Genomic DNA, 11958 nt, shown 5'->3' with positions numbered 1-11958 from the left:
CTCTCTATTCATTCTTATCCCTTTTTCATCTCTTGTTTTTTACCTTTTCATGTTATTTTTAGACATACAAATGGTGACTTTATTCATTTCTCATATTTTGAACTTCTTTGGGTATATTTATATTTATCTAAGTTATGTCATATGCTGTTTTCTGACATTAAGTATCATTTATGTTTGAAGTTATAAGAGCATAATTGTTTTTAATACATTAGGTCAAAGTTGTTAATACATTAGAGTTGATTCAATTACTATTGAAGTTGATTTTGAACTGTCATTGAAACAGTGACAACAATCACACCCACAATAAAAAAAACTATCAGCTTATACTGAATCTCACAGTAACTCTCTCTCTCTCTCTCTGTCTTCTCTCTCTTCTCTCTCACTCTCTTTCTTTCTCTCTCAGATGGTTTGGGTCGGGTCCTGGCTCAGGACGTTTATGCCAAAGACAACCTGCCTCCCTTCCCTGCCTCAGTGAAGGACGGCTACGCTGTGAGAGGTACCCATGATGCTCTTCTCCATTGCTCCATCCCAGTCGATCTCAATTCTCTCTCTCTCTCTCGATCTCTATCTCACTCTCTCTGTCGCAAAACATCTTTTGTATAGTATGGGATCTGAAACAGTGCGTCTGTATAAAACATCAGATCTGTTTGGACAACAAGCATGTGTTTGTAAGCCATGTGGTGGCTTTGCGTGGATTATGTTGGTAGTCTTGTCTGCTTGTCCACTCAGTGATCCGTAGGTTGTGCTGTGCCAAGGTCACATGTCCAGAGCTCCAGAAGCAGTGTGTATGCACTTGATGTATGCACTCTGAGCCTTGAGCTGTGGTGTGGGGTGTGTGTTTGTGTGTGTGTGTGTGTGTGTGTGTGTGTGTGTGTGTGTGTGTGTGTGTGTGTGTGTGTGTGTGTGTGTGTGTGAGAGAGAGAGAGAGAGAGACAGAGCACCATGTGGAGTTCACACAGGAACACACTGCCTGTATATGTTACCTTGTTAACCTGTGTAACCAATGTGTGTGTGTGTGTGTGTGTGTGTGTGTGTGCGTGTGTGTGTGTTACAGCGGCTGATGGTCCTGGAGATCGCTTCATTATTGGAGAGTCACAAGCTGGAGAGCAGGTAAGGCTTCAGTTGAGTTTGTGTGTTTTTGTGTGTGTGTGTGTGTGTGTGTGTATGTGTGTGTGTGTGTGTGTGAGAGAGAGAGAGAGAGAGAAAATGAGTTGTGTGTGTGTGAGAGAGATAGTGTTTGTGTGATATCTACTAGATTTCTTTGTCTGTTACCATGCAGCTGTAATGAAGTAAAAGTAAACAACCCCTGACACCTTCATTACGTTCGTGCATGTCTCTGTTTATGTGTTTTTATTTACTTGTTTACCCCCCTCCGCCCTCTAGCCCACCCACACGGTGATGCCCGGTCAGGCTATGCGGGTGACGACGGGCGCACCCATCCCCTGTGGTGCCGACGCCGTGGTTCAGGTGGAGGACACCGAGCTCCTGCGCGAGTCCGAGGACGTGAGTCCACCCGCACGACCTCACGGCACACGGCCGGCACAGGAGTGTGTTGGGCAGCACGAGTCCGCTGCCCGAAGACACACCAGTCTTCTTGATGTGGTTAAGGGAATGCCGTGTAGATGTGGTCTACTAGAATGTTCTAATAATGCACTAAGAGTATTTAAGATGGTCAAAGGTCACTGATGAAGCCAGAAGACAAGAGAGTTCAAGCTGTGGTTGAATTGAAATGATATTGCCCACTAGAGGGCGCTATAACCCATAATGGATACCCACAATTATTTTAAACCAGTTTGTTCATTTTGACATTGAAGCAGTTTGTGTGATGTTAAATAGTGGAAGCTGAATGTAAAGAGTTTAGCTTTCAAAGCTAAATGAAAGGACATGTTGTCTGGAAAGAAATGGTAGACAGGTTGAGAAGTCTTCAAAGATTCATACTTTGAAATGGTGCTAACATTTTAGGAGCCTGTAAGAGATATCTTCCATAGCTGTATTTGTAAATTGCATTTATATAGTGCATTGTAAATACCAACAATTACCATATGTATTCTGTGAGCACCAGATTACAGACAGAGAGAAATCTATATACTATATGGTGCTGGACTTAGAATGCAGAACCAAATGTATGGCCAAGTTGTTTTAGACAGCCTCTGTAGGATATTTAGCTTACTAACCACTGGCAGGGCAGACCTGTAAAACTCACCAGAGGCCCTCATTAATGTTGTGGCCAAAGGACTGACAAGGATTTTTAAACACAAGTCTATAAATGTAAAAGCAAGTCTTTAACATTTGGTAATGTTTGCACTTTTGCAAAGTCATCTAAAATATGCCTTATGGGTGCAACTTCCTCACTCTTCCCCCCACAGCTCATAGTGTGGCCAGCACCGAAGCCAAAGGACATGGTGCATCTGCATCACTTGCATCAAACTAATTGAATTTTTACTTGTTTCATAGTTCATCATGACCATTGCATTTCAGTAGCCATTATCTAGTCATTAAAGTCACCAGATAGTGTATTGATCTAACATGATTGCTGTAGATGGTGGAGTGCCACTAATAGCTCCTGATGTATGTGTGGCTTTTCAGAAACATGTAGTCTAGGATGTAATATGGATTTGTAATCCTGTTTTTCGTTTTCCCGATCGTGGAATCCCCCCCCTGCGTGCTCGGGCAGTCGCCCCAAGAGTCGTCCCCGACGGCCGGCCAGTGGTGCCTGACCTCCAGCGATGTCGTAGGTTTTGCCGAGTGGCTTTTGAAGCTTTTCGCCCTCTACAAAAAAGGGCCAAAGTGTCATTTTTTAACACAAGATGGCAGGAGATTGGGCAGTTTTGCACAGTTAAAATGTCCTATTTTCCTGATGCACTGTTGTGTCCAGTATTTATCTGGCAAATAATGTTTTGTTCAGTGGCTGTTTATTCCAGCCACTGGAACAGTTTACAATCTTTATGATATCGGTTTTGTTTAACACAATAGTTATCACATTCTAAAGCCATCTTTACAGATTAAGCCCCCCTTCCCAACTCTCTTAGACACAGGCTGTGAACCTGTCTTATTTCTTATTTACTGATTATAGGCTAGAAATAGCCTTTTTTCTATCTATCTTACATAATTATTGTGCATTTTGTGATTGCCTAAAAACCATCTCTAAAAGACTTGCCTTTAGATCTTTAGTTCTTAGATGATTATGTTGTCCAGTATAACCAAATGTCTTTGGAGAACGCAGAAAAGACATTACACTCCTCCATGGCTCCATGACTTGGATAAGAATACTTGGACATACTGTAGATACATACTGTATCAGGGCGCGATCAGACATGGTGTGGTTGCCACTTGTAAAACGCATGGTATTTTGATAAAACTGCAAATGACGTCAGACGTGGGCATGTTGAAGTAAAAAGTGTGCACATTGTATACACTGTGAGCTCAATTTAATACAATGTGCGCACAAAGTTTATTACGGAACCCGGGAGGTGTCACTGCAGATTTAATTTCATTTTGGAGATCGAAAGAACATGCGCTCAGTTTACTAAATCCTGTAGGCCTACTGATTTTACTAAATTGCACACTCGTTTTCCAAAATCATACTCTCATGTTACTAGATTGTGTGCTCATTTTAACAAGTCATGTGCTAGTTTTACTATATAGTGTGCTCATTTTGCTAATCATGCTCTCGTTTTATTACTAGCTAATAAGCTGAGGGTGCCTCTGCAAAAACGCGAGGTGCCATAGACGCACAAAATGCGAGGCGCTAAATATATAAAACAACATAAAGCAGCACACAAAAAGCTACTGCCAATGCAAAACAACATAAAGAGACGCCTCTCACTGCAACTACAGCATCCTTTCTGATCACGCCCTTGTAGTTCGCACCCAAATTGATTGAGACACACAAGGACACAATTCTGTGGTGTGCAATCATAGTAGGTGTGTCCACTTAGACCGACACTTATTCCGGTCCTCTTCCTTGTTCCACTGTCATTCCCACAGCACACAACAGCATCAGCCTCTCAGCCTCATTGGTGAGAGATGTAATGAGAGAATAAGTAGAGTGAGGGAGACAAGATTCCCATGACTTTACAGCACTGAACATTGGTGGCTTTGTGTAAAGCTATCGTGATGAAAATTAACCTTTTATATTCAGAGGCTGCCAGCTGCTGAGTTTTTTTTTTTTTTTGCCAAAGGTCACCTGCAGGTATCATCCTACAGGTGATTTGTGCTTCTGTTTTTAAATGCTCTGTTACTTGCGTTGTGGCATTGTATACTACAAAGCTAGAAGGTAGTGCACGCTTAGCAGTGTAGAGAGAGTAGTGGGAAGTCCAACATCAGAGTGCTGTGTGTGTTGTGCTCAGGGTACAGAGGAGCTGGAGGTCCGCATCTTAGTGCAGGCACGTCCCGGACAGGATATCAGGTATGATGCTTCTATTTCCCAAATGCTTAACCTCAGTTTCTCTGTGTGTTAAGATTCTTGCTATGTGTCAATGTTGTTGTTTTCTTTTCATGTTGTAGGCATTGTCAACAGCTGGGTCTCTCTCTCTCTCTCTCTTTCTCAAAAGAAAAAAAAAAAAGAAACAGTGTATATAGCTTGTTACGCATTGTGCTGGAGATGTCTAGAAAGTAAAAAGCGACAGTTAATGTCTTGGCTTTCTAGGCATCTCCAGTGATGTCGTTTATTATGTCACAACAGGCCCATAGGACACGACATCAAGCGCGGGGAGTGTGTGCTGGCCAAGGGTACCCACATGGGTCCCTCGGAGATCGGCCTGCTGGCCACTGTTGGCGTCACTGAGGTGGAGGTGCACAAGTTCCCCGTGGTGGCCGTCATGTCCACAGGCAATGAGGTGAGAGACTAGGGACTAGGGAGAGAGAAAGACAGCAAGAGAAACGAATGGGAAAGAACTTTAGAAGGGAATGAAATGAAGGGATAGATCAAAAGAGTAGCTTAGCCTGTAATGAGAGAGCATTAAGAAATGGCAAAAGTGTGGAGATAAATAAGAGCAATTTGCCCTTAGGGATCAATAATGTAGTCTAAAATCATCAATCATTTATCTGTCTTTCTAAATAAGTCAGCGTGCTCCATAAGTAAGCCTACTCCCATTATTGGAGGAGATGGTGATGAAGACATCAGATAATGCCTTGGAACATGCACTGTGTCAAGAGCGCAGTCGTGTTTAATAGGTTCTTAAACATCTTAGACTCGATTGTCATGTCATCTAATTTATCAACCCCCCCACCCCCACCCCCCTAGTAAACCGAAAGGGAGACATTACATTTTTTTTTTTTTTTTAAAGATGCGTCTGTGGTTGAAAACATAATTTCCATTCTGTCCCCATTCTGATAAACAAGTGTGGATTCCAGCACTCAAGACTCACACTGTCTGTGCCCTCACGCTCTTTTATTTTACTTTTTCACGGAAGTTCAGCTTTATTATCTAACCCTGCGATGGTGTGGGGCTATGTTAAAAGGAGAAATCCAGTCTAAAAACATTTTTGGATGATAAACTGTTTTCGGATGATAACTAGTGTACAGTTTCTTTGGGGACCAAAATAGCGTTAATCAGAGTTTTGAGTAAGTTAAATATGCAATTACAACGAAAGAGCATACCGTATAGCATAGCCTTGAGGGCAATCTTGCTACGTCAAAGTAAATCGCTAGTTTAAGACAGTGACTAGGCTCAAAATATCATTACACTGTCTATGTAACAGTGGAGAGGGTCCCTGCAGACAAACCAAAGCATACCTTTGTAAGTTTTAAGAAAGGGTATATAAAAAAAGGACTGTTTGTTCAGTCATTACTTAAATTCTTCCTCCAGTCGCCACCATCTTTCAAGGAGAAAGTCCTCTCGTTTTGTTACAAACAACAAATGGTGCAATAAGAGACTTTCTGAAATGGAGAGTGAGTCTGAACCACAGTGGATCTAATAGTGAAATAGATCATTCAGACTCTCACTCTATTTCATAGGAGTAGCAGTATTGCGCCATTCGTTGTTTGTGACACATTTCAAATATAACTCACAGAAGTCCATAAAGTCTTCATCCTGGAAGAATGCTATAGAAGCTTCTAATGGTGTTGGACTCGTGTAGGATGGTTTTTAGTGGCGGGTATGGAGGGAGGCTGGCTTTGCTGCCGACCAATCCCTTGCAGACGGTCCGTCATTGCAGTCACTATCCGCTCAGAGGTCTGGCCCAGGGACTCCAAGAGGTTCAGCACCCATTCCTCTCTCTGGTGGAAGAGTTTTATTTGGGCGGTCACCAAGGCTAGCTGTTTGTGCTGGAGCTGTTCTAGGAAATGGCCGTTCGGCAGGGCTCCACTACTGACCCGTCTGCGCTATCTGGAAGGCTTTTCTGCAGCAGGAGAAAATGGTGTTAATGTATCATAAGACCATGTTCATGTTACAAACAAAATGAGAACCGAGAGAGAGAGCATGATTCAACGTGACTGACCATGTGAGAGAGAGAGTATGATTCAACGTGACTGACCATGGGGAGGCAGCTGTGAAGTGGGGCCATGATTACCACACAGGGAAGGTCCTGGAGTTAAGGGCCTGTTGAAGTCCTTAGTCCACTGAATTATAGCTCTCTGAAGAACACACACACACACACATATTTAAAACCATTGTTTAATCAGATGAATATGAATTTCGATTAGCTTTTTGATGAATTTTGTTGAATTTGGCTAAATGCCAAAACGTATCAACTCTTTGTTACTTACCAGAGGGCCCAGAAGAGCAGTGTTGTGGATCTGAACCATCATGAAAACCTATGTCCCAGTGTTTATTGTTAGATGACGCCATGGGTTGGTTACCCAGAAGCTCTTTCAAAACCACAAAAATCTACATTTTTTCCTGCAAGGTGAATATATATGTACCGGTATATGTCAAGGCCCATGGTAGAATTTGAAGGAGAACCTAAAAAGAGGAGAAAAAGAGTTTTTCTACATAAATGACGATGGGGAGCTAACGGTGGAGCAGTCTCAGGAGTACGATACTGGGAATTTCCAGGAGTTGAGAGCCTATCCAAGACACCTCTGAGACACTGAGTCATAGTTCTCAATAGACAAAACAGTAGAAATTTGTTGATAACAACTTTACCTGTACTTTTCATGATGTTTATGTCACAAATGTAAAGTAACAAATTTGTAAGTGATATGACCTCTGACGAAGCAGGTGATCACATTCAAGAAGAAGCTGACAGAGGGAGCTGTGGGGCAAGCGGCAGCACCGTTCCACACTTGGGTTTTGTTCGATTCCTTCCTGCGGTCATTTCCCGATCCCACCCCATCTCTCTCCCACTCACCTCCTGTCCCTCTCCACTGTCCTATCAACATGAAGGCAAAAGCCCAAAAAATATACTTTAAAAAAAGAAGAAGCTGACAGTGTGCGTCTTAAATGCAAGAAAATACAAACAGGTGTTGCTTACGTTTTCCAATTACAGTAATAAACCGTAAAGCTCTTATTGCACAGGCATGCTGGTTTGAAACGTTGTATTTGCAGCAGCTCAGGTTCAGAGTTCTTAATCAGTGCTTGCACCTATCCAATCCAGTGTTTCACACAGACTTAATCCAACGGTGTTCAATGGTGGGGGAGGAAAGGGCCATCACCACTTTCTTAAGATATCTATGGCCATCACAGTGGGGCTGGGTATAGGCTAGTACAAACTACTAGAACCAACAGGCCCGATGTCATAAATAATGACTAGTGGCGTATGCTTTGCAAATGTTCTCATGTCAAGATTGAACCTGGCGTATCTACCGGTGGGATACGAGTCAGATAAGAGGGCATGGAGGACCGTCCTCAAAGCCTGTGTCTACCCCCAGATCCTTGAATCCTTGGTCCAGCAGTTTATCCAAATCCCCCCCCCCCCCCAAAAAAAAAAAAACATCCAAAGAAAATCTGTTTCTGTTAATAAATCCAACATTGGTAGTGTTTCATCATCGCTCCAATAATGCTGGCTATTTGTTATTGTTTTGCTATTGCTACTGCTCGCCATGTTTCTATGCTTTGCACATGTACAGTCAGGCAAGCCTGAGAAATGCAATGTTATGCACAACAAATGTTATATGAATAACAAGCAAGAAACGCTGTATCTAATCTTTTTCCTGTACTTAAAATCATGTGTCGATGGGCACATTGGTTTCATAGACTGGATACTTTTCTACCACACGCATTTACCACTTTTACCTTGCACATATATCACTTTTATCTTACACAAACACAATATATTCTCACACATAGTATATTTAAAAAAGGCCACTTACATGCTACTTTTACCTTGCACATGTACATAAAAAGCTTACACAAAGGCAACTTTTCTTGTTAGATGTGAAGGTAAAAAGTACTGTGTGTGCAAGCTAACATTCAAAAGGACTCAGCGGACCAATGTCATTGGCTGATAGACAATAGACACTAGCCTACATAATGTGTGGAATGCATGCATGTTTGTATGCAGATATAGGGTATTATATGCAGACAAAACACAATAAACATTCAGGAAAAAAAACATTGTAAACTGCAATGTCAAAAAGCTACTGCAACATATTGTGCATCAAGTGTGTAAAGAAAATGATGTGTAGGCCTAAGTATGGTACAGATGGTGTAGCCTAGATATGGCATATGCCTAAAACTGGTTATGAGGGTTAATGACATTTAGTTCATGGAGACTAAACAGTAGGGAAAAAAGTGTTTTGTAAATGTGTGGTACATGGGAACAGGAAGTCTATATATATATACAGTATATTAAAAAGAGGAAGCTCCTTTAAGAATAGCGGCACATTTTAACACTACATATTAACACTGACAGAGAGTTGTAACGTGTGTGTGTGTGTGTGTGTGTGTGCGCGCGCGCGTGCCTGCATGTGTGTGTTTTAAGCTGTTGAACCCAGAGGATGACCTGCACCCAGGGAAGATCAGGGACAGCAACCGCTCCACCTTGCTCGCCACCATCCAGGAGCACGGATACCCTACCATCAACTTAGGAATAGTCGGAGACAAGTATGCACAGACCCACAAACTCTGCACACAACCACCAATTTAAAGCAGCACTATGGAGTTTTGGTTTGTTTGGTTAAGTAATGAATTGGTTTTGGTTGAGTAACAAACCTCATATGTGTTCCATATGTGATATCCTGAATGTAAAGAGTGTAGTGCAGTTCTTTAAAATTGACAGAAGAGTTAGAATTAGTATATTCTTATGTGAAGAGTTAGAATTAGTATGTACTTATGTGAAGAGTTAGAATTAGCATGTACTTATGTGATGAGTTAGAATTAGTATGTACTTATGTGCTGAGATTATTGTGGCCTGATGATTAAAATGATGTGTGTGTTGCTGTGTAGTCCTGACGACCTCCTGAATGCACTGAACGAGGGCATCAGTCGTGCTGATGTCATCATCACCTCAGGGGGCGTATCCATGGGAGAGAAGGTGCTTTTCATACCTGGTTGTTTTTACCTGCTTACCATACCTGCTTTTCATTTGTATCCTTCTCTAATGCATGTCATTATGATCAGTTTATCTACACATATTTTTGGTATATTACTAATGCAGCATAGAGTTTCACTCTGTGCTTCATTAAAGCTACCAAAAAGGTATTTTTCAATGCAAATACATTAGTACTTCTAATGCTCCTAGGTCTTTTAGTTTTTGACTCTCAATATTTCAAAAGTTCAGTGTTAAACCTCTGAGTGAACATGTTATAAAGTTTGACAATGTGATTAGGTGCTTTTTGAAGGGATAGTTTACATAATCGTTAGAGCCCTTCCTGAGGCAGATAAGTGTATTGTCGATGTTATCCTGTGCATTATAGTGACCCCTTGTGGCTATTGTTGTGAACAGCATAGTGTGAGTGCAGAGGAAGAACGGATTTTGTTTAAAATGAGACTTGTCAATAATGATCACATAATCCCTTACAGGACTACCTGAAGCAGGTGCTGGATATCGACCTACATGCCCAGATTCACTTTGGTCGTGTCTTCATGAAACCAGGGTAATGGAGAGAGGGGCAGGCGGATGTCTTATAATATTAGTGGCAGAATAGATGATTGGGTTACATGGATGGTATGAATACAGCTTTATGCCTGTGTGTCATGGGTTGCTATGCAGAATGGGTAACAAATACATCGTACAGGGTATATGCACCTGTTTATGGGAGGTCATCAGTTTGTGGTCTCGTTCATCAATTGTAGGCTGCCCACAACATTTGCAACTTTGGACATGGATGGTGCTCGTAAACTCATCTTTGCTTTGCCAGGTATTTTTGCATGTATGTGTGTGTGTGTGAGAGAGAGAGAGAGAGAGTGAGAGAGAGAGAGAGTGTGAGAGAGAGATGTGTGTGTATAGTGTAGCTAAGTCTGTTCTCTCCTCCTCTCTATGGCAAGATTGTTACAACTGTGTTATTACTACATGTATGTGCTGCATGTTTGTCTGTGTTGGGTTCGTGCCTCTGTAAGAGTGAGTTTGTGTGTGTGTGTGTGTGTGTGTGTGTGTGTGTGTGTGTGTGTCTGTGTGTATGTGTCTGTCTGTCTAGGTGTCTCTCTCTCTCTGTATGTGTGTGTGTTTGTGTGTCTGGATGTGTTTGTGTGTCTGGGCGAGAGTGTGTGTCGGCGTCTCAGTGTCCTAGAGAAGTATAGTTCACAGAGGCCACTTGCTCTTCCACTCTGCGGCAGGTAACCCTGTATCCGCGGTGGTGACCTGTAACCTGTTTGTCATCCCCGCCCTGAGGAAGATGCAGGGCATCCTGGACCCCCGGCCCACCATCATCAAAGCCAGGGTAGGAGCTCACCCTCTACTCACCCTGCTACTCCAACACACACCAAGGCATTAACATGGTGTTTCATACACACTAGTTATTTTATATACGTATGTGCAATGTATATTGCATTTATTCTTATATATAGTACTTATCTTACTATATCTACTACAATTACTTGTAGATAAAATATATAAATTTGCCACTCCAAAGCCTGGCAAGGTAAAGAGCAGTCACTCATGAAAAGCCTCCAACTCTGGCCTCCACGACTGTGTTGATAGACCTGAAACAGTTCATTGATGTGAAGGGTGCTTTCCTCATCTTAATGATGGATAGAGTCATAGAATCTCTGTCAGCGGTACACAGGAAGAGCGATTTGATCAGTTGTCACCGGAGACTGTGATATCATGTGTGTGTGTGTGTGTGTGTGTGTGTGTGTGTGTGTGTGTGTGTGTGTGTGTGTGTGTGTGTGTGTGTGTATGCATCTGTGTGTGCTCTCTGCAGCTGTCGTGTGATGTGAAGCTGGACCCACGCCCTGAGTACCACCGCTGCATTCTCACATGGCACCATCAGGAGCCACTGCCATGGGCACAGAGCACAGGTGCGCCATCCATCTCTCTCTCACACTCACTCTGTGTGTGTGTGTGTGTGTGTGTGTGTGTGTGTTCTACTCTTTGGTTGTTTAGTTGTGAGCTCTCAGGAAGTTAATGAACAACATTTCCAGAAAAGATAACTGAACCAAATCCTCTCTTTCACTATCTTTAGGTAACCAGGTGAGCTGTAGACTGATGAGCATGCGTACTGCTAACGGCCTCCTGATGCTACCTCCCAAGACAGAGCAATACGTGGAGCTGCACAAGGGGGAGGTGGTGGACGTCATGGTGATCGGACGGCTATGATGTCATCAAAGGGGGACGTTCTGTTGTCACATGGCCCACAAGGCCAGAGACTGAGGAGGAAGAATAAGAGGAGGAGGAGGATGTGGAAGGGCTTGGTGCAAGGAGAGGGGATGGTTCACGGTGCATGTCCACATATCATTGACTATTCTGTATTATGCAACGGCACAGCTAGTTTTTATTGATTTGGATAACGTTGAAGTATAGTCAACATCTTGATCACAAACTAGGTACATTATGAGAAAAAAATAATAATAATTTTAAAAAGAATATAGTATTTCAGACAAAGAAAAATATAACTTTTAACGAAAAAAAAATCTAA

General features: G+C 42.3%; 1 protein-coding gene across 2 annotated transcripts in view; it reads left to right on the top strand.

Moving 5' to 3' along the window:
- The window catches only part of gphnb (gephyrin b), a 107982-nt gene extending 96343 nt beyond the window's left edge, over positions 1–11639 (top strand). For both annotated transcript variants that reach the window (XM_076272075.1, XM_076272074.1), the window contains 12 exons: positions 404–496; positions 1055–1110; positions 1384–1503; positions 4350–4408; positions 4685–4838; positions 8865–8986; positions 9329–9416; positions 9905–9978; positions 10178–10242; positions 10658–10761; positions 11245–11341; positions 11506–11639. In XM_076272075.1, coding sequence (XP_076128190.1) covers positions 404–496; positions 1055–1110; positions 1384–1503; positions 4350–4408; positions 4685–4838; positions 8865–8986; positions 9329–9416; positions 9905–9978; positions 10178–10242; positions 10658–10761; positions 11245–11341; positions 11506–11639 — 1166 coding nt within the window. The remainder of the gene's footprint in view (positions 1–403; positions 497–1054; positions 1111–1383; positions 1504–4349; positions 4409–4684; positions 4839–8864; positions 8987–9328; positions 9417–9904; positions 9979–10177; positions 10243–10657; positions 10762–11244; positions 11342–11505) is intronic.
- Positions 11640–11958: the final 319 nt, after the last annotated feature.

Source organism: Alosa pseudoharengus, unplaced genomic scaffold (assembly GCF_046254945.1).
Source record: "Alosa pseudoharengus isolate Yale_2024_CS ecotype anadromous, Long Island Sound unplaced genomic scaffold, YU_APseudo_1.1 YU_APseudo_1.1_scf_7, whole genome shotgun sequence".
Lineage (NCBI taxonomy): Eukaryota > Metazoa > Chordata > Actinopteri > Clupeiformes > Clupeidae > Alosa > Alosa pseudoharengus.
The sequence above is the reverse complement of the archived record's forward strand: the minus strand, read 5'-3'. Positions and strand labels throughout refer to the sequence as shown.